The sequence below is a fragment of the Squalius cephalus genome, assembly GCF_949319135.1.
Source record: "Squalius cephalus genome assembly, chromosome: 10".
NCBI classification, from domain to species: Eukaryota; Metazoa; Chordata; class Actinopteri; order Cypriniformes; family Leuciscidae; genus Squalius; species Squalius cephalus.
In genome coordinates, this window is record NC_137131.1 from 15,908,773 (window position 1) to 15,928,501 (window position 19,729).

The 19,729-nt window shown below is 37.1% G+C and overlaps 3 protein-coding genes across 5 annotated transcripts; 1 reads left to right on the plus strand and 2 right to left on the minus strand.

The window, feature by feature from the left end:
• Positions 1–1,762: 1,762 nt before the first annotated feature.
• On the minus strand, positions 1,763–3,828 carry insl5a (insulin-like 5a). The gene is made up of 2 exons (XM_079884454.1): positions 3,216–3,828; positions 1,763–2,105 (listed from the first exon to the last, which is right to left on the minus strand). The coding sequence occupies exons 1-2, from the start codon at positions 3,385–3,387 to the stop codon at positions 1,972–1,974; spliced, it is 306 nt and encodes a 101-aa protein (XP_079740580.1). The 5' UTR covers positions 3,388–3,828; the 3' UTR covers positions 1,763–1,971.
• Positions 3,252–16,743, minus strand: dnai4 (dynein axonemal intermediate chain 4). Of its 3 annotated transcripts, none has more exons than XM_079884452.1 (18): positions 16,637–16,743; positions 16,196–16,349; positions 15,902–16,086; positions 15,688–15,779; positions 15,405–15,561; positions 15,069–15,208; positions 14,776–14,958; positions 14,403–14,588; positions 14,143–14,276; positions 13,959–14,045; positions 12,403–12,554; positions 7,834–7,991; positions 7,113–7,216; positions 6,913–7,011; positions 6,559–6,785; positions 6,266–6,419; positions 6,096–6,165; positions 3,252–3,321 (listed from the first exon to the last, which is right to left on the minus strand). In XM_079884452.1, exons 1-17 carry the CDS (start codon positions 16,684–16,686, stop codon positions 6,115–6,117), a joined length of 2,313 nt encoding a protein of 770 aa, XP_079740578.1. In that variant the 5' UTR covers positions 16,687–16,743; the 3' UTR covers positions 3,252–3,321; positions 6,096–6,114. The 3 variants fall into 3 exon arrangements, with proteins under 3 accessions (XP_079740578.1, XP_079740579.1, XP_079740577.1); XM_079884453.1 differs by having other exon boundaries at positions 3,311–3,337; XM_079884451.1 differs by lacking the exon at positions 3,252–3,321 and having other exon boundaries at positions 5,993–6,165.
• Positions 16,744–16,912: 169 nt separating this feature from the next.
• On the plus strand, positions 16,913–19,669 carry pars2 (prolyl-tRNA synthetase 2, mitochondrial). The gene is made up of 3 exons (XM_079884472.1): positions 16,913–17,067; positions 17,701–18,286; positions 18,621–19,669. Exons 2-3 carry the CDS (start codon positions 17,726–17,728, stop codon positions 19,500–19,502), a joined length of 1,443 nt encoding a protein of 480 aa, XP_079740598.1. The 5' UTR covers positions 16,913–17,067; positions 17,701–17,725; the 3' UTR covers positions 19,503–19,669.
• The last annotated feature ends 60 nt before the right edge of the window (positions 19,670–19,729 follow it).

Here is a 19,729-nt window from a genome sequence, read left to right on the forward strand (position 1 = left end):
GTGTGAGAGAGAGAATATATACATACAGTGAGGAAAATAAGTATTTTAACACCCTGCTATTTTGCAAGTTCTCCCACTTAGAAATCATGGAGAGGTCTGAAATTGTCATCGTAGGTGCATGTCCACTGTGAGAGACATAATCTAAAAAAAAAATCCAGAAATCACAATGTATGATTTTTTGACTATTTATTTGTATGATACAGCTGCAAATAAGTATTTGAACACCTGAGAAAATCAATGTTAATATTTGGTACAGTAGCCTTTGTTTGCAATTACAGAGGTCAAACGTTTCCTGTAGTTTTTCACCAGGTTTGCACACACTGCAGGAGGGATTTTGGCCCACTCCTCCACACAGATCTTCTCTAGATCAGTCAGGTTTCTGGGCTGTCGCTGAGAAACACGGAGTTTGAGCTCCCTCCAAAGATTCTCTTTTGGGTTTAGGTCTGGAGACTGGCTAGGCCACGCCAGAACCTTGATATTGGTGGTCCCAGAGATTGACAGTCATGTTTAGCTTCTTCCATTTTCTAATGATTGCTCCAACAGTGGACCTTTTTTCACCAAGCTGCTTGGCAATTTCCCCGTAGCCCTTTCCAGCCTTGTGGAGGTCTACAATTTTGTCTCTAGTGTCTTTGGACAGCTCTTTGGTCTTGGCCATGTTAGTAGTTGGATTCTTACTGATTGTATGAGGTGGACAGGTGTCTTTATGCAGCTAACGACCTCAAACAGGTGCATCTGATTTAGGATAATAAATGGAGTGGAGGAGGACATTTTAAAGGCAGACTAACAGGTCTTTGAGGGTCAGAATTCTAGCTGATAGACAGGTGTTCAAATACTTATTTGCAGCTGTATCATACAAATAAATAGTTAAAAAATCATATATTGTGATTTCTGGATTTTTTTTTTTTAGATGATGTCTCTCGGACATGCACCTACGATGACAATTTCAGACCCCTCCATGATTTCCAAGTGGGAGAACTTGCAAAATAGCAGGGTGTTCAAATACTTATTTTCCTCACAGAATATATATATATATATATATTTATATATATATATATACACTGTAAAATTTTAAGTTAATTGAAATTAAAGAAAATTAGTTGATGCAATGAAGGAGATTGGTTTAATCAATATAAACTCAAAATATGATGTTATTTGAACTACATAAATCATTAAGCTTATGACAAGTTCTGACAAAAGAAAAAATGTCAAAAGAATTTTTTTTACAGTGCATATATATATATATATATATATATATATATACACACTGTACAATTTTGAGTTTATTGAAATAAAATAAAAAATGTGTTGTTGCAATGGAGTATTATATTGATATTTGAAAATATGTTATCTGAACCACATAAATTATCTAAGTTGATTTGACAAAAGAAAAAATGTTGTGATAAATCATGTAAAAATAATGTTACAGTTTATATATATAAATTATGAACTAATATTGTGTAATTTGTCTGAAATGCTCATCTGTGTTATGTAATATATTATAATTTTATCATTGCACTCACTTTGCTCTAAATTGGTTTACCAAACAAAACTTATGAAGTCGGACAATAAAATATTTGTGAAATCATGGTGATTTTCAGATTCAGTGTTTAGAGGTTGAGGGGAAAAACACATTTGATGCATACTGTATGCACTAATGTTTATTGATAGTTTGCAAAATAAAATTTACAATTAAAACATTTTAATCACAACAATTACTGCTTTGCACCTCTCAACACCCAATTTCATTGGTGTTGATATTCATCCTCTTTTCATGGTGCAATTTAAAGTACAAGAGTATGATCTCGTAGCAGCAGTATGATCTAAGACAGCAGGAATAATCTATTGGCAAATTAAGTTGTTATATGAATTCCTAACGACTTTACACTTTATAGAGAAGCGTTCATGTTCATCTGAACTCAACGTGGAAGAAAAAAAACACAGGGAGGCAAATAGAAAACACAAGTTCAGTCCTCAGCAGAGAAACGTGAGGTCACTTTTCTTGCAGCCTAAATGACAACAAACATCACTCAGGTCTCGTCTGATCAGGTCAGATCCCACACTCTCACTAACATCCTCAGAGCTGCTTAGATCTCCATTAAAAACCCCTGTGGAACAACAAAGGCAAAATACAAAGTTATGTTAAAAAGATGTGCAACTTCTTTTTATATATATATATGTATATATATATTTGCATGCAATGCAAGGTCTCAAGTGATGTGATGGTGTCATACTCCACAGACAGGAGAGCATGTTTCCTGCACTGTGAAAATGACTAACTCAACTTGTGTCGGTCTAATGGGAATGTAATATCACCAGACGTTGTTTATCTGTTGACTGGAGGAGACTTGATCTCACTGATACAATTAAAGCAGTGTTCTGTTAAATATCATCAGGATTGAAGGGCCAGAAAGAGGAAGAGATGCTTAGATACTCATACAACCACACAGTCATTGGCAATTAGCAAAAGTAAGTTAAGTTTTTTTTACGTACACCTTATAAAATAGTGTTTAAAAAACATGTAAATGCCATATAAACAATAAAACAAAATATATAATACATGTATTCTAGTTTGCATTTTTCATAATATTCTCATTCATATATATTTTTATTATTCAATATTTTTCAGTATATTCCCTCACTTTTGATAAAATGCATTCTAGTTTGCATTTATTATACTTCTAAAACTATATCTATCTATCTATATATATACATATATATATACATACATACATACTTCTAAAACTTCATTATACTTGATAGATAGATAGATAGATAGATAGATAGATAGATAGATAGATAGATAGATAGATAGATAGATAGATAGATAGATAGATAGATTAGATAGATAGATAGATAGATAGATAGATAGATAGATAGATAGATAGATATTTTTTTCAACATCCCCCCTCTTCCTTTTGAGCTTATTTAATTATCTGGATTCAAATGAAATACAATTAACAGAACTTCCACAGGATGACAGGGCTGTCTCGTGCACATACAAGTATTGTTTTAGAAAAAGGCTAATCTTTTTTTGTATCTCTAATAATTTGATTAAAATAGATAAATAACAACAATGATTTCTATTATAATATATGGAGTTGTATTTAATAAAACAGTACCATTGTAAAGTAAGCACATTTGTTCTGAAGCCAGCATTTAAGATGCGCGTGATGATTCAGAATTATCTTGAATCTTACGCCTCATAGCAAACTCACCTTCCATATCCTTCGGACTGAACCTCCTCCACCTGGAGCCTCCACACGTGTAGACGACAGCACGGATGAGCTCTCGGCCACACAGCTTGACAGTCTTCACGTCAGCCTGCACGACGGACACGCTACACACAGCACACAGCAGCAGTACAGCAGGAGAATATAACATTCTCATAGTTGCTCTAAGGTCCTCTCTGTCTTCTGCCAACCTCTCTCAGGTCTAGTGAACGTCTGATTTTCTCATGAGTCGTGACCCCAATTTATGCCGGCTCTCGCTGGGACGATCCATCCTCACTAAACCCCACCCAACACTTACTTGATCCCCTGAAGTCAAACAACTTTGATGGGAAAACAAAAGGCAGCAGGTATTTAGGTGCTTTACTGCCCCAATCTGGAATTAAATTACATCCTTAGGGACAAGCTGTTGTCTCTTAACATCTCCAGTTTAATGGTCTCATTGCAGTGATGTTCTCCTTAATGAATGGATAATCTAGTCACATAAAGACCAACCCTGCTCTCCGAGTAAAACAGATGTCCACTATCTATTGATGTGACCATCAAATTCTGATCCCTTCAACCTAGTTGGCCTATGAGGAAAAAGGAGTGCAAATGAGCAATATGGCTATAATCCGAGCAATTATGGTTTTATGGCTGATGTGCCCCATGATATGAATAACAGTATGATGTCTACCAAGAAAATGACTAAAGTTAGTCGGAAAAATCAAGTTAATATATGTATTATATTATATTATATTTGATGTGATATGATATGATAAAATGATAAGATATTTGCTTCACTGACTCTTGAATGTAATAACTTTGCTAACTTTGAATTTAATAATGCAAAATAAGAGAGGGAAAAAAATACATTTACTATGCTTCCTGGACTAATTAATAAACAGTTTAGTTTCATTAATAGACATATTTCTATGGCACATTAAGCTGATTAGGTAAGGCAAGTTATTATATTATATTATATCAAATGTCTGTTAAATAAATTTTAATGCAATTAAGAAAGCATAGTAAATGTCACATAGTTTTAGTAATTTCTTCCATTTTTTCTTTATTAAATTGAAAATATCACTAAAAGAGGCAGTGAAATAAATATATAATATAATATAATAATGAAAACAATATTTATAGACATTACCTTCCTTCAACACAAAAATTCTTGTTGGAAAGTTTTTTTTAAATGTATAAATGACCATATGCCATATGGATAAAAAGTCCAATATACATTAGTAAATATCCATTTCCTGTCATAATGTCACAGCTGTTATTCTTAAAAGCTCTCTTATATAAGCTGAGTTGCATCTTTATTGCTAATTTGTTTGATTTGTACTAAAAAGGCCAGATGTAAGAGAGAACAACAGTTCAATAATGACAGTCGTTTGTAAAAGTGTGATGTTGTACTCATGTCGTCGATAAGCTGTAATGTGTGGCGGGCAAGTGGTACTAAAACTGTCCATTCGCACAGAACAAACACTTACATTCTGTCTGTATTTCCCACAGAAAATTTTTGTATACAAAATATATTGTATTTTTTTTTAATAGCTTCAGAAGCAATGTTGTTATAGTACCTGCGTTGTTAACATAGGTTAACATATAACAACCAAAGGCTTAAAAAATACATAAAAGACATTTTCATCTAATCAAAATTAAAATTAAATTCACTATACTAAAGTTGACCTTAAAATGTGACTTTTTGGAGGAATATATTTATTCCTACAAGGATGCACAATAAGGCATGTGTGCTGTAATCCCATTGTTATGTCAAATGGAGTCGCTCAGTCTGCCAGAGGATATCTGTTTATCTATCTATAAATTACAGAAACGTCTGTCTGTCTGTCAGTCAGTGTGTCTGTATGTCTTATTCACGTATCTCTCGAACCAAATAAAATGCACAAATAAAAATGTCACTGAACTTTTGCTGTATAATTGTAACAATGAGCACTCAAACACACCAAACCAACAATTACTAAAAACAAAACACACACAAAAAATTATTTTGCATGGGCATTTTGCACTATCTCTCGAACCGTTAGTCCGATGGATTTCAAACTTGACAGGTGTCTCGCTACGGGCACGAGTAAGTGCAGTGCCAAGTTTGACGTTGTTTGGATTACAAATGCAAAAGATATCGCAAAATATATCGGTAAAAGAAGCACTTAGAAGGTTGTGGTTTAAAAATAAACATTCTGACATAAACACTTGACATCAGCTACACTTTTTACTTTTGAATATTATATTTTATTCACGGTCATCATTTGAAGTAACCTATTCACAAACTGTTTGCTCAAGCGTAGCATTTTTCAGAGTTTACTGTGTAGCCTGCTCCCTGAATCGATTTCACTGTGTAACCTGCTCCCTGAATCGTCGAGTTCACTGTGTAGCCTGCTCCCTAAATCGTCGAGTTCACTGTGTAGTCTGCTCCCTGAATTGAGTTCACTGTGTAGCCTGCTCCCTAAATCGTCGAGTTCACTGTGTAGTCTGCTCCCTGAATCGAGTTCACTGTGTAGCCTGCTCCCTAAATCGTCGAGTTCACTGTGTAGCCTGCTCGATAAATCGTCGAGTTCACTGTGTAGTCTGCTCCCTGAATCGAGTTCACTGTGTAGCCTGCTCCCTAAATCGTCGAGTTCACTGTGTAGTCTGCTCCCTGAATCGAGTTCACTGTGTAGCCTGCTCCCTAAATCATCGATTTCACTGTGTAGCCTGCTCCCTGAATCGTCGAGTTCACTGTGTAGTCTGCTCCCTGAATCATTTAGTTACATTTTCCACATTTATTGTATGTCATTATGTTAGTATCAGTATTTGCTTTCTACCATGCACAATTAAAAATGGCACTGAACTTTTGCTGTGTAATATCTATCTATGAGCCTGTACCAGTCTTTCCTAATGCTCCTCAGTGTTGATTGGACAGTGTGGACTGAATTACATCCTCCAACGTCTCCACCTGCAGAAACACAAGAGACATAAATGATCTGGGCATTGGACTGAATGATTACTTAATTGAGTTCTGTACGCCACATGGACATGAACAGATAAGGCCTCACCTGTGTGCTACCTCCATCTGTGAGGTTCTTCAGCTTGTACACGGTGACCTTCCCTTCACTGTCCCCCACCAGAACACAGTCAGTCTCAGGGGTGAACAGAAGAGCTGTCGGATTCACTCCTGGACAGGTCACGCTCACAATTGTCGGGTCCAGACTGTTAAAAAAAATGGAGTGCACTGTAAACTACTGGACAGAAAAAACTGAGCACTAAAATTTGAAGTTAAAATAAGATGAAAAAAACATAAAAATTGTTATTATTGAATATTATAAATGAACAGAACACAAGATCTTACCTGCTGATTCTCAGGTCCCAGATCTCCACCTTGCCCTCACTGACAGCTCCAAAGACAGTAGCACAGTGTGGGGACCACATGATATCGTACACAGCCTTCTGTCCAGAGGTGAAACAAAGCATGGGTCTCTGGAGGTCCTGCCTCCACAGTTGAACAGTCCAATCTGAGGAACAACTCAGGAAAACGTCTGGACAGAACGGCGACCATGTCACCTTATAGACGGGACCCTGAGGAAAGGAGCAGAGAGAATAGAAGAGAAAGAAAAGAACGTGTAAATGTTTAAAGGTGCATGAAAAAGGACTCCATATTGCAACCATACGACACTTTCAAAATTAGACAAACATTTCTACATACTTTGTGGGCTTTGTAAGTTTCCAAGAATTCTTCATTATATGAATAAGAGCACTTGTGAATATAACCGTCGTCTGTTCCAGCAAGGTAGATATTTGAATCCTGTAAGATAATGGCATTAAAGCTTATAACAAGTCTCTTTAGCAGCTTTTTGATATTATAATTATGTGAACATATAAGAGATTTAATACTGTAGGCCTCACATTAGAATGGAAATCAAAACACAGCCCCGGTGACAATGGTGAGATGGTCGAGTTCCATTGCTGGCGGTTTGTTGCCATGTTAGGCGTCTTTAGTGTCATCAGGTCTAAGTCAAGACAAAATATAAATTATTTAACACATGGCTTAAACATACAGAAATGCATCTATTTCTACTAAAACCAGCTCAACTCGTCAGTATTGTGCTATATTCTCATACAGGGACTTGCAGAGAGTTCCTCAGGGGAGAATGTGTGTGCAAATTTTTGACCAGTAGTAGGCTACTGAACTATTATACTATTGCTGCAAAATTATCAAAAAAATGTAAATAATAAAGTCACCATTTTGCGTGTTGTTGTTAGCCTACACTTCACATAATAGACCTGTAGGCCTGGCTTCATTTAACAAACTATGATAGTTTCATCAAATGGTAAACGGTGTATCAATATAGAAATACAACAAGTGACTTGAATACTAAACTTACATTAATGCTTTTTGGTGCTGGTTTTGTGCGGTGCTTTATAGGCAATTAACATCCATTAGTTCAACGACGTAGATTCAGATCGCTTCATAAATGTAAATTCATCTGTCCATGTAATTTTCAAACTATTTATTTATAGATGACCGGAAAATTACCGCTCCACTTTTGGGGCCAGTGTTGTAACCCTAGTTTATATCTTTGGTCTGTGGCTCAACACATATGTGTATCACATCTGTCCCACATACCAACGAATTTCAGGCATTTGTCGTGCACCCATTTGCAGATTCTTCCATCAGCTGACACTGAGATGAGTATTTCCCCTTTATCCTCTCCAGCCAGACCGCTCTCATGATCAATCCATCTGAGCTGCCACACCGGACACGTGTGCATGTTGGCGCAATCACTGTGGCGAGATGACACAGGAGTAAAGTCAATCTAATATAAGAACATGCTTGTGTACACAATCCTGTCAACTCATTCAAATATGATTCAACACAGCATTATAAACACTAAAAAAAACTTAGGTTAGATCTGATCTTTGTAATATCTCCACAATAATTAATCTGGTAACAGTTTATTTTAAGGTGAAGTGCATTACTATATGTACTTACTATAGTAAAAACAGTAAATTATGCATAATTACAAGAAACTAACCCTAAACCAAGCCCTAACCCTAACCGTAACTCTTTAGTAAGTACATGTAGTTAAATAATACTAGTGCAAAAAATGCCCGTGCAAAATCAGTTTTTGTGTGTGTTTTTAGTAATTGTTGGTTTGGTGTGTGCTCATTGTTACAATTACACAGCAAAAGTTCAGTGACATTTTTATTTGTGCATGGTAAAAAGCACACAGTGAACTCTGAGAAAACGCTATGCTTGAGCAAACAGTTTGTGAATAGGCAACTACAAATGATGCCCGTGAAAGAGACTGTGAACGCATTGAATAGGATATGTTTAGTTGGTGAATAGCATAGGCTACTATTACACAGTAGCGATAGCGTTAAGCGCACCAGAATGAAATATAATATTCAGAAGTAAACAGCATAGCTGACTTACAGATTCAGTTAACATCCACAAATGAATAAGCACCTCGATTCAGGGAGCAGTGCAAAGTGCCCGTGCAAAATCAGTTTTTGTGAGCTGATCGGCGTCAAAAAAGTTCAGGAGATATTTCTTGCGATGGCAATATGATCAAAAATAACTTTATATTGATTCAATGGATTAATTGCATTTTGAAAAAAAAAAAAGTCATGAATTTATTGCATTTTTGGGAAAAAATAATCCGTTTTTATAATAAATCTTAAAAAATTCAAATCCAGATTTTGATTTTCAATGTTGTTATAACCTAAAGATGCTATGTGAAAGTTTGAAACAGAAAATAGTGGTTTTCACACATTTAGTGGTTATCTCACATTCGAGAGATATGCGAATAACACACAGACAGACAGACGGACGTTTCTGTAATTTATAGATAGATGGATTTATCACGTTCGGGAACCAAACTATAATATTCAGAAGTAAACAGTGTAGCTGACTGAGTGTTTATGTCAGAATGTTTATTTTTAAACCACAACCTTCTTGGGGCTTCTTTGACCGATACAACTCTCTAATGTCAGAATGTTTATTTTTAAACCACAACCTTCTAAAAAATGATATATTTAACGATATATTTTGCATTTCTCATCCAAACAATGTCAAACTTGGCACTGCACTTACTCGTGCCCGTGGCAAGACACCTGTCGAGTTTGAAATCAATCGGACTAACGGTTCGAGAGATATGCGAGGAACAGACATACACACACACACACAGACAGACAGACAGACGTTTCTGTAATTTATAGATAGACTAGTGCAAAAAATGCCCGTGCAAAATCAGTTTTTGTGTGTGTTTTTAGTAATTGTTGGTTTGGTGTGTGCTCATTGTTACAATTACACAGCAAAAGTTCAGTGACATTTTTATTTGTGCATGGTAAAAAGCACACAGTGAACTCTGAGAAAACGCTATGCTTGAGCAAACAGTTTGTGAATAGGCAACTACAAATGATGCCCATGAAAGAGACTGTGAACGAATTGAATAGGATATGTTTAGTTGGTGAATAGCATAGGCTACTATTACACAGTAGCGATAGCGTTAAGCGCACCAGAATGAAATATAATATTCAGAAGTAAACAGCATAGCTGACTTACAGATTCAGTTAACATCCACAAATGAATAAGCACCTCGATTCAGGGAGCAGTGCAAAGTGCCTGTGCAAAATCAGTTTTTGTGAGCTGATCGCCGTCAAAAAAGTTCAGGAGATATTTCTTGCGATGGCAATATGATCAAAAATAACTTTATATTGATTCAATGGATTAATTGCATTTTGAAAAAAAAAAAAAGTCATGAATTTATTGCATTTTTGGGAAAAAATAATCCGTTTTAAAAAAATTCAAATCCAGATTTTGATTTTCAATGTTGTTATAACCTAAAGATGCTATGTGGAAGTTTGAAACAGAAAATAGTGGTTTTCACACATTTAGTGGTTATCTCACATTCGAGAGATATGCGAATAACACACAGACAGACAGACGGACGTTTCTGTAATTTATAGATAGATGGATTTATCACGTTCGGGAACCAAACTATAATATTCAGAAGTAAACAGTGTAGCTGACTGAGTGTTTATGTCAGAATGTTTATTTTTAAACCACAACCTTCTTGGGGCTTCTTTGACCGATACAACTCTCTAATGTCAGAATGTTTATTTTTAAACCACAACCTTCTAAAAATGATATATTTAATGATATCTTTTGCATTTCTCATCCAAACAATGTCAAACTTGGCACTGCACTTACTCGTGCCCGTGGCGAGACACCTGTCGAGTTTGAAATCAATCGGACTAACGGTTCGAGAGATATGCGAGGAACAGACACACACACAGACAGACAGACAGACAGACAGACGTTTCTGTAATTTATAGATAGATTACCCAGTACTTTTTTGAGTAAGTACAATGTAACTATGTCACTTTAAAATAAAGTGTAACTATTAATCTAATAAAAAATACATTTTTGATACGTGTACTCTCCATATACTGTAGGCACTAGGTTATATACAGTAGATCAGTGATTCTCCACTTTGACTAGATTTTAGATAAATTACCAGCCAAATTACTGAGTTTGATTGGACTAGTGCAAAAAATGCCCGTGCAAAATCAGTTTTTGTGTGTGTTTTTAGTAATTGTTGGTTTGGTGTGTTTGAGTGCTCATTGTTACAATTACACAGCGAAAGTTCAGTGACATTTTTTTTTGTGCATGGTAGAAAGCACACAGTGAACTCTGAGAAAACGCTGCGCTTGAGTAAACAGTTTGTGTATAGGCCACTACAAATGATGCCCGTGAAAGAGACTGTGAACGCATTGAATAGGATATGTTTAGTTGGTGAATAGCATAGGCTACTATTACACAGTAGCGATAACGTTAAGCGCACCAGAATGAAATATAATATTCAGAAGTAAACAGCATAGCTGACTTACAGATTCAGTTAACATCCACAAATGAATAAGCGTGTCGATTCAGGGAGCAGTGCAAAGTGCCCGTGCAAAATCAGTTTTTGTGTGTGTTTTTAGTAATTGTTGGTTTCTTGGTAAAGAAAACACATTTTTACTCCAATTAATCAAAATGGATTTATCACGTTTTGGAACCAAACTATAATATTCAGAAGTAAACAGTGTAGCAGACAGATTGTCAGAATGTTTATTTTTAAACCACAACCTTCTTGGGGCTTCTTTGACCGATACAACTCTCTAATGTCAGAATGTTTTTAAACCACAACCTTTTAAAAATGATATATTTAACGATATCTTTAGCATTTCTCATCCAAACAACGTCAAACTTGGCACTGCACTTACTCGTGACCGTAGCGAGACACCTGTCAAGTTTGAAATCAACAAATGATGCCCGTGAAAGAGACTGTTTGAATAGGATATGTTTAGTTGGTGAATAGCATAGGCTAACTATTACACAGTAGCGATAACGTTAAGCGCACCAGAATGAAATATAATATTCAGAAACAGCATAGCTGACATATAGATTCAGTTAACATCCAACATCCACAAATGAATAAGCGTGTCGATTCAGGGAGCAGTGCAAAGTGCCCGTGCAAAATCAGTTTTTGTGTGTGTTTTAGTAATTGTTGGTTTCTTGGTAAAGAAAACACATTTTTACTCCAATTAATCAAAATGGATTTATCACGTTTTGGAACCAAACTATAATATTCAGAAGTAAACAGTGTAGCAGACAGATTGTCAGAATGTTTATTTTTAAACCACAACCTTCTTGGGGCTTCTTTGACCGATACAACTCTCTAGTGTCAGAATGTTTATTTTTAAACCACAACCTTATAAAAATGATATATTTAACGATATCTTTAGCATTTCTCATCCAAACAACGTCAAACTTGGCACTGCACTTACTCGTGACCGTAGCGAGACACCTGTCAAGTTTGAAATCCATCGGACTAACGGTTCGAGAGATATGTGGTTAACAGACACACAGACAGACAGACAAACAGACACACACACACACACACACACAGACAGACAGACGTTTCTGTAATTTATAGAGAGATGTATGGCCTTTGACGTCATCAACAAAAGTGTTTTCTCCTCTATTAAACACTGATAGTCTATTTATTTCGCTATTCTAACTATAAACATATAATTTAGGAATTCGAGTTGCAAACTACTGATATTGAGAAACCTATTTTCAGTGTATGTTACAATCTGTAACTTCCTGGATGTAGCTGCTCAAGAGAAGAAATGCTCACAGCCCCACCTGCTGTCAATGATGGGCGTTTGTTCTGTGGCCTGGAGATCATAAATGGCAATGATGCCATCATACATGCCTACTGCCAGCTGATTGGCATTACAAGCTGAGAAATCCAGTGCAGTGACTACACTCTCACAATGAAAGATTCGATCAGGCCACTGAAACAAATAAACAAACATATTTAAAGAATGTTCACAAAAACTCAAGATAATATGACATGCTAAGGAATACAAATACAGGAAAAGAATACAGAGGCTATAAACGAAGTTGTTGGGCTCTAAAGCCACACTAAAAATGTCTTTGCATAAGATAACAAAATATTAGTGTCATTTATTGTAAAGAAATATCACAAGCACACTTTACAATCAAAACATTTTTAAAGAAGTTTGTGTTTGTTACTTGATTAAATATATTGTCATCTAATTCTGATAAATCTGAGAGATCTGGGGCCGTATTCACAACGAATTTTAAGGCTAAAAGTAGCTCCTAACTGGCGAATTTAGGAGCAACTCCTAAAAAAAATGGGCGTGTCACTCGTAACTTTAGGACTCCTAATTTTTTTGACTAAGAGTAATTCACGAAGCATTTTAGCCCTAAAAGTAGCACCTAAGCCTGGGACAGCTTAAAAGAAGTCGAGAGGACTCCTAACTTACTAAGACCTATTCACAAACCGCTTTTTGTGGCATTTCACGTTGCGATGTTTTGAAATGCGTTTGCGGCGGCTACAGGAGCTTCCAATCGCCAGGGAACAATTCTGCATTGTAGGCATAACTAGGGATGCAATAACGCCGCCACCAACAACAACCAAAACTAGGCTACTCATTGGATGTAAACTAATTGTAACGTTTCATTGTGAATCAAATTAAAATGTTCTTCTCTTTGCAAACGTAGGCAGAGGCATATAGAGACAGATTAATTCAATAATGTTGCAAAGATATTGCATGAATCCATATGTTTCATTAGGCTACTAGGCTATTTGTTTTGCCTTACTCTTTATTCATTTAGGCTATTTATTCAGTTATTCATTATCTTCCATCCTCCACACTACTTGTGTAGCGCACGCATTCTCAGACCTGTCACCTGTCACTCATCATCGTAGGGGAGGTGTTTGGAATCATTCCCGCGTTACAATCATCAGCCAATCAAGGTGGTCACTTCAGTCAAGCTCGTGCATGAGTAATGACGTCATCCATAACAACGAAGACTCACTCTTAGTTTAGGAGTTGTCATTTTTCTTTACTAAGAGTAGGTCTGAAAGGCGTTGTGAATAACTTTTAAGAGAAAACTCCTAGCTAAAATCTTTTAGTGTGATTTAGGAGTACTCCTAGTGGTAAGATAAAATGCTTTGTGAATACGGCCCCTGATTAATAAAATACTTACAAACACTGTTAAATTGGCTACCCAGACAGCAACATAGTGTCGGCCTAGATCCGGCCCACATCTGGTATGCGTTGAATCCACATGTACCAGATATGGCCCGGATCTGGGCCGACACTATGTTGCTGTCTGGGTAAATCTGCTATTCATCTTTGTCCTAAACTATGCGTGAATGTGCAGAATACCATGGGGTTCTTCAAAGACCAGCAGCACACAAGTCCAGATTTCTGATCTTTGAAATCAAGCTGTCCATATCCCACGGCAAGAAGATCCTGTAGGGAAACATACAGTATGTTGTTCAGTCAAGATTTTTAAAATAAATAAATAAAATCATTTGTGGATGAAACATGTTGGTAAAATGGATAGTACTGGGTTTTTCTTGTTCCAGGTCATACTGGTGACATTTCGCCCCATGGTGAGTTCACACTCAAAGGCCCAAAGATGCTCAAGGAATGGACTCAGGGAGTTTTGAGACCCCATTGCCATCCGCACACAGTCTGGGTCTGTTCAACAAAGCAGTATACATATTCTAGCAAATGCCAAATGTTAATAAATTGATATTTAAAAACAAATGCATTAAAATACTACTGTTACATTTAACATGCGATTTTAGATACAAGATACATCACCCTCTATTACAGGCAGTTGTCTGTACGCAGCAAGCTTGGACTGGAAGATATTGGCCAGAATCACCCTTTCCATCACTGCTAGGTCCTGCTTGAATTTGTCTGACTGTAAGATCAGCTCATGATCTGGCTCTTCCTCCACCAGAAGCACACAGGCCATCTTTTCAAGTTGAGCGCTTGAGCCACTGACTATATTAAACACAAGGATGAAAATTAATATATTTTTAACAGTTTCTATAATGAAATGTGAAATAAACTAATGACTTGTTTTAAAAAGTCAAAACTAAAACAAACAGAATTTTTTTTACCTTAAACATTTAAATGTATTATTATTTGTCACGGAGTGACATGTTTATATTATTTAAAAAAGAATTACCTGTACTGCTGATGCCGACCATAGACATGCTCTGTTCAGGACCCTTAGGGTTCAGGTCACGCATGGAGGAGGAGGAGTCTGGGACATCAGCCTTATTTCCTTGATCAGACACCACTGTGTTTCCACTGACATCACTTTTATTGCTGAATGAATCATACATGTCCCAGATGGTGGACATGACAGCTGGATAGAGTGTTTGATGTGATAAAAAACAAAAAAAAACATTTGAATCACAATGAAGTGCCTTTTATTTTAAGGGCAGATTATAAATGGACTTTGTATTGACATCATACCTTTGTCTACCATTGTAATGCTATCACATTGGACCTCCTTTGTCTTTGGTGCACCATTGAATGTTTGCATTGAGCGCTCCACATATTTATCGTTGCCCTGTCTGTTTTTGCACAGTTCTGTGTAAGCGTTGTTCCTTTCCCTTCAAAACGCAAGACGAAAAAATGGTTTAGTACCATGGAAAAAGTGACTGAGCGAGTCTAGCTACTCAGAATAAATGGTACGTAAATGAGAAATATAAATTTCAAATGAGTCAAATGTCATCAACTGGGTTTTAACTCAATCTTAAAATGGGATTTGAATATTACTTAGAAAAAAATATCATAAATGTGACTCACTTGACTGTCTCAGCATCCTCTGAATCTTCTGACACGGACACTGAAGGAATGTCCAGCAGCCAGATAGTGTCTGTCTCAGTCAGGTAAATATCCACCATACTGTCCAATACGTCCTCCCTGACCTGCTCCTGCACCTTCTCTCTACGAGCCTGAACATCTGTATGAAGCAAGCACAGCAAAATATAGAGGAATATATTGGAACATTAATTCATCAGATAATTAATGAATGGCATGAGTTAGAGAGGGAACTTGGCTGATGAAAATATAAAATAAAAACAAAAACCTGAAAGACTGTTGGACAAGTCTTGTGTTTCATCAGTCACTGATTCCAATGTCTGGCTTGTTCTGGATGCTGAAATGCTCCCAAAAAAAGACCTGACATGCCAGCAGAGATCACTCATTACCATAGCAACAACAAAAGTGATATTATATAATTCTTTGTGGTACAGATGTAAGTGCTGCAAAGAAGTAATATTTTTACATTTCTCCACAATTACCTTGTAAACGGTCCAGTAATGCTTGCGTTGGTGGTCTGGAAGGCTACCGAGGGAAAGTCTGTCATGGTAGTCCATGATGACGTGTCATGTGCAGGAAATATTTTTCCTTGTTTAGATTGTAAAACCCCAGGTTCTGGATTATATAATGGGCGAGGAGTAACGTCCTGGCCATGTTCATCTAACACCTGGTGAAGTAAGTACAAAAATGAATAAGTTGTCTTAGATATATTATAGTTGTATTTATATATATATATATGGGGAGTTTATGCATAATCATAATAAAATGCCCAATACCTGAACAGTGTGTTTTGGTGTTTGGGCCGAGCTCTTGTCTAGAACTTTACTGCCACTGCCCGAACTGAAGCTCTTCCCGCTGATTGAATTGTTAATGGTTTTTGAAATGCTCTTATTCACACGAAATTCTCCGGATGATAGTGTTTTGGAAGACCTGGAAGAAAGAAAAAACCTGCTTTAGCCTATGAGGAGAAAATGTAAATATTCAAGCCAACATAATAAATATTAAAGAACTGAGAAAATGTTGTTTAAAAATATTTTTGTTGTAGTATAGCACACCAAACCTTATAAATATATATATAATTTATACTTATAAATTCATGTTGAAAACTCAAATTATCGTATGTAACGTTACATGCTGACTGGCAGGTAAAACTAACGTTACAATTTATAATGAAGTGTTTGAGTCTCTCTTTGGGCGTTTGTAACGTATAAACTTACTTGGCGACTTTCTGAGCAGGTCTCTTCTGTTTGACTGTTGTGTTAGACATGTTTCACACTTTTAAAAACAAGAAATAAAACAGAAGCGGTTGGCTGGATTGCTTGAAGTTAGGCTACATTATTGTTTGAAATAACCATAGAAACAGACTCCTCCCAGCTAACACACGACGTAACAGTTACGTAATGTATTCGTACTTTTTGGTCACGTGACGTGTGACTCCTCCTACTAGTCAACACAGTTTGCTTTTCGCCTTCCATTGCAGCAGGTGGCGCTGTGGCGCACCATTACGCTGTACGACTTACAAGAAGAAAAAGGTCATAATTCTGTCATATGGAGATTTTTATGTTTAATTTTTGTTTATGTTTACAATCATCAGTGTCCAATTAATGATCTCAGTTTGATCTGACAAGATTTTATAAGATAACTCTCGGTAAGTGTGACATTTTTTGTCGGGTTTTCTGTGGTGCAATGTGCATGTTCGCTTCTAACCAGTTACACTGACAGCAGGACATCAATATTGTGAAGCTGGTTGTTTGAATTGAGTTGCTTGCTGGCAGATTCGCTTGAAATGTACAGAGACAGTGCTTATATTTACATGTTAAACTACTCGATGTCGTGTAGATCTCACCAATGAACAAAACTTAAAACATATCAACAATAATATTCTCTCTTACATCCTCAGAGACCCACAGTAAAATAGTTGGCACAAATGTTCAAAGTATACATTATGTTACACTCTGAAACCTGTCATAGCAACACATTTGGTTGGAAAATATGTATAATTTCTGCTAGCATGCCAAAACCACTTAACACTATACTACTATATTTTGTAATAATTACAAAAAGGAAAACAAAATATGTGTGTTTAAGTGCACTACATTTTTTATGAATCAGTAAAGCATATTTTTTTAACTAAGTCTCTGAAACTTCATAGAGTGTAAAAGAACTACACATTCCCTTTCCCTCTAGAGTTTTTTTTTTTTGCAGCGTTCTGATGGTACATATTCTGTGTGGAATAATCAATTGCCCACTGTCAACAATACTTTTGTTCTTTCATTAAAAGTCTCACAGAATTCGGGTTGTCAAAAATGGAGGTGTTCATGCATCACTGTCATCACAAGCTCCCAAGTCTTCTGTCCAGGACTCTCTTCAAAGCATCAAAGAAAAGCTACATCTACTGTACCATCCACACTTCTCCTTCAGTCTCTGCCGTTTCCAAACCAGTCATTCCACCAGCGCTTGTGTCTCGCCTCTTCCTGCCGTCCAACCTCCGGGAAGGTCAGGAGGGCGGAGACTTGACATGCCGTAGCCAGAGACTGATGCTGCAGACAGGACTTATCCATCCCTCCAACCCTGGCTGCTTCTATTACTTACCAGTCGCTCTGAGGTCCATGGAGAAGCTGGTTCGTCTCATCGATGAGGAGATGTGGGCAATCGGTGGGCAGAAAGTTGACATGCCAGCACTGTGCAGTGCAGAACTTTGGAAGAAGAGTGGCCGCTGGGAGCTAATGGGGAAAGAGATGTTCAGGCTACTGGATCGGCACAATGCGGAATACTGCCTCGGGCCGACTCATGAAGAAGCAGTCACAGAGCTTTTTGCTTCCCAGACCATGATATCCTACAAGAAGCTGCCACTTCTGCTGTACCAGGTATTAAAAGAATAGTTCACCAAAAAAATTCAATTCTGTCTCATTTACTCACCCTCATGTCATTCCAAACCCAGACCTTGGTTAATCTTCGAAATTCAAATCGAGACATTTTTAATGAAACTCCATTGAAAGTCCAGTAACTAAAGATATGCGACTGCTTTACATTGCATTTACATGTAAACATAAACAATAAATAAAGCACTTCACACATATATGGTCAACACGGAAGCTCAAACGTGCATGTGTGATGCACGAGAACAAATGAGGTTCCTTTGTAAAAGTGCTACTATTTTCAGATATGTATAGCAGTAGATAACATGCTTGTGTCTTGCAGGTAACACGCAAGTTCCGTGATGAACAGAAGCCGAAATATGGGCTCTTACGTGGCCGGGAATTCTACATGAAAGACATGTATTCATTTGACATGAATGAAGAGGCGGCTCTTCATACGTACCACTCCGTGTGTCAAGCTTATGGACGGATATTTGACCGACTGGGCTTGAAGTGGGTGCAGGTACAGGCTGCCACCGGCAACATAGGAGGCACGCTTTCCCATGAGTTTCAGCTTCCAGCAGACATCGGCGAAGACCAGTTACTTGTTTGTGGGAACTGTGGCTTCTCTGCCAACATCGAAACCATAGACCCAGGGCAGACTGAGTGTTCACTGTGTCAAACAGGCACACTGACTGAATCCAAAGGCATTGAAGTGGGGCACACTTTTTACCTCGGCACAAAATATTCACAGGCGTTTAAGGCCCTGTTTGTTAATGCATCCAATGTGCCTGCAGTTGCAGAGATGGGCTGTTTTGGGCTTGGTGTCACTCGAATACTTGCCGCTTCTATAGAGGTGATGTCATCTGAGGATGCTATTCACTGGCCAGGGTTGATCGCTCCTTATCAAGTGTGTGTCCTGCCACCTAAAAAGGGCAGTAAAGCACATGAAGTCACATCCATGGCTGATGAACTGGCTCAAAGCTTGGGAAACAGTCTACCAAACTTGAGAGGAGAGGTGGTACTGGATGACAGGATTCAGATGACCATTGGTAAACGACTGAAGGATGCTAAAATTCTCGGGTATCCATATGTGGTCGTGATAGGGCAGAAAGCTCTAGAGGATCTGCCCTTATTTGAGGTGATTCGTCAGCAGAGTGGAGAGACCATGTTTCTTAGTAAAGAAGGGCTAGTGGATCTTTTAAGCAGAGTTGAAACAATCTAATCTAACAATGGTTTATAGATGTATTTATTTTTTTGTTTGTTTACATTTTACTGGCTAAGTGATGGTCAAGAGAGTTCAAACATTGCTTGTGTCAGTAATGTGTGACGTGAAAATGCCTGTGATTTGATAACAAGGACATTTTGGTAATAAAACTGGTCTGTTTGTAATATTTTTGTCATTTTGGTCTTAATATTATAGGGCCACCAAGATTAAAGTATAGTTTAATC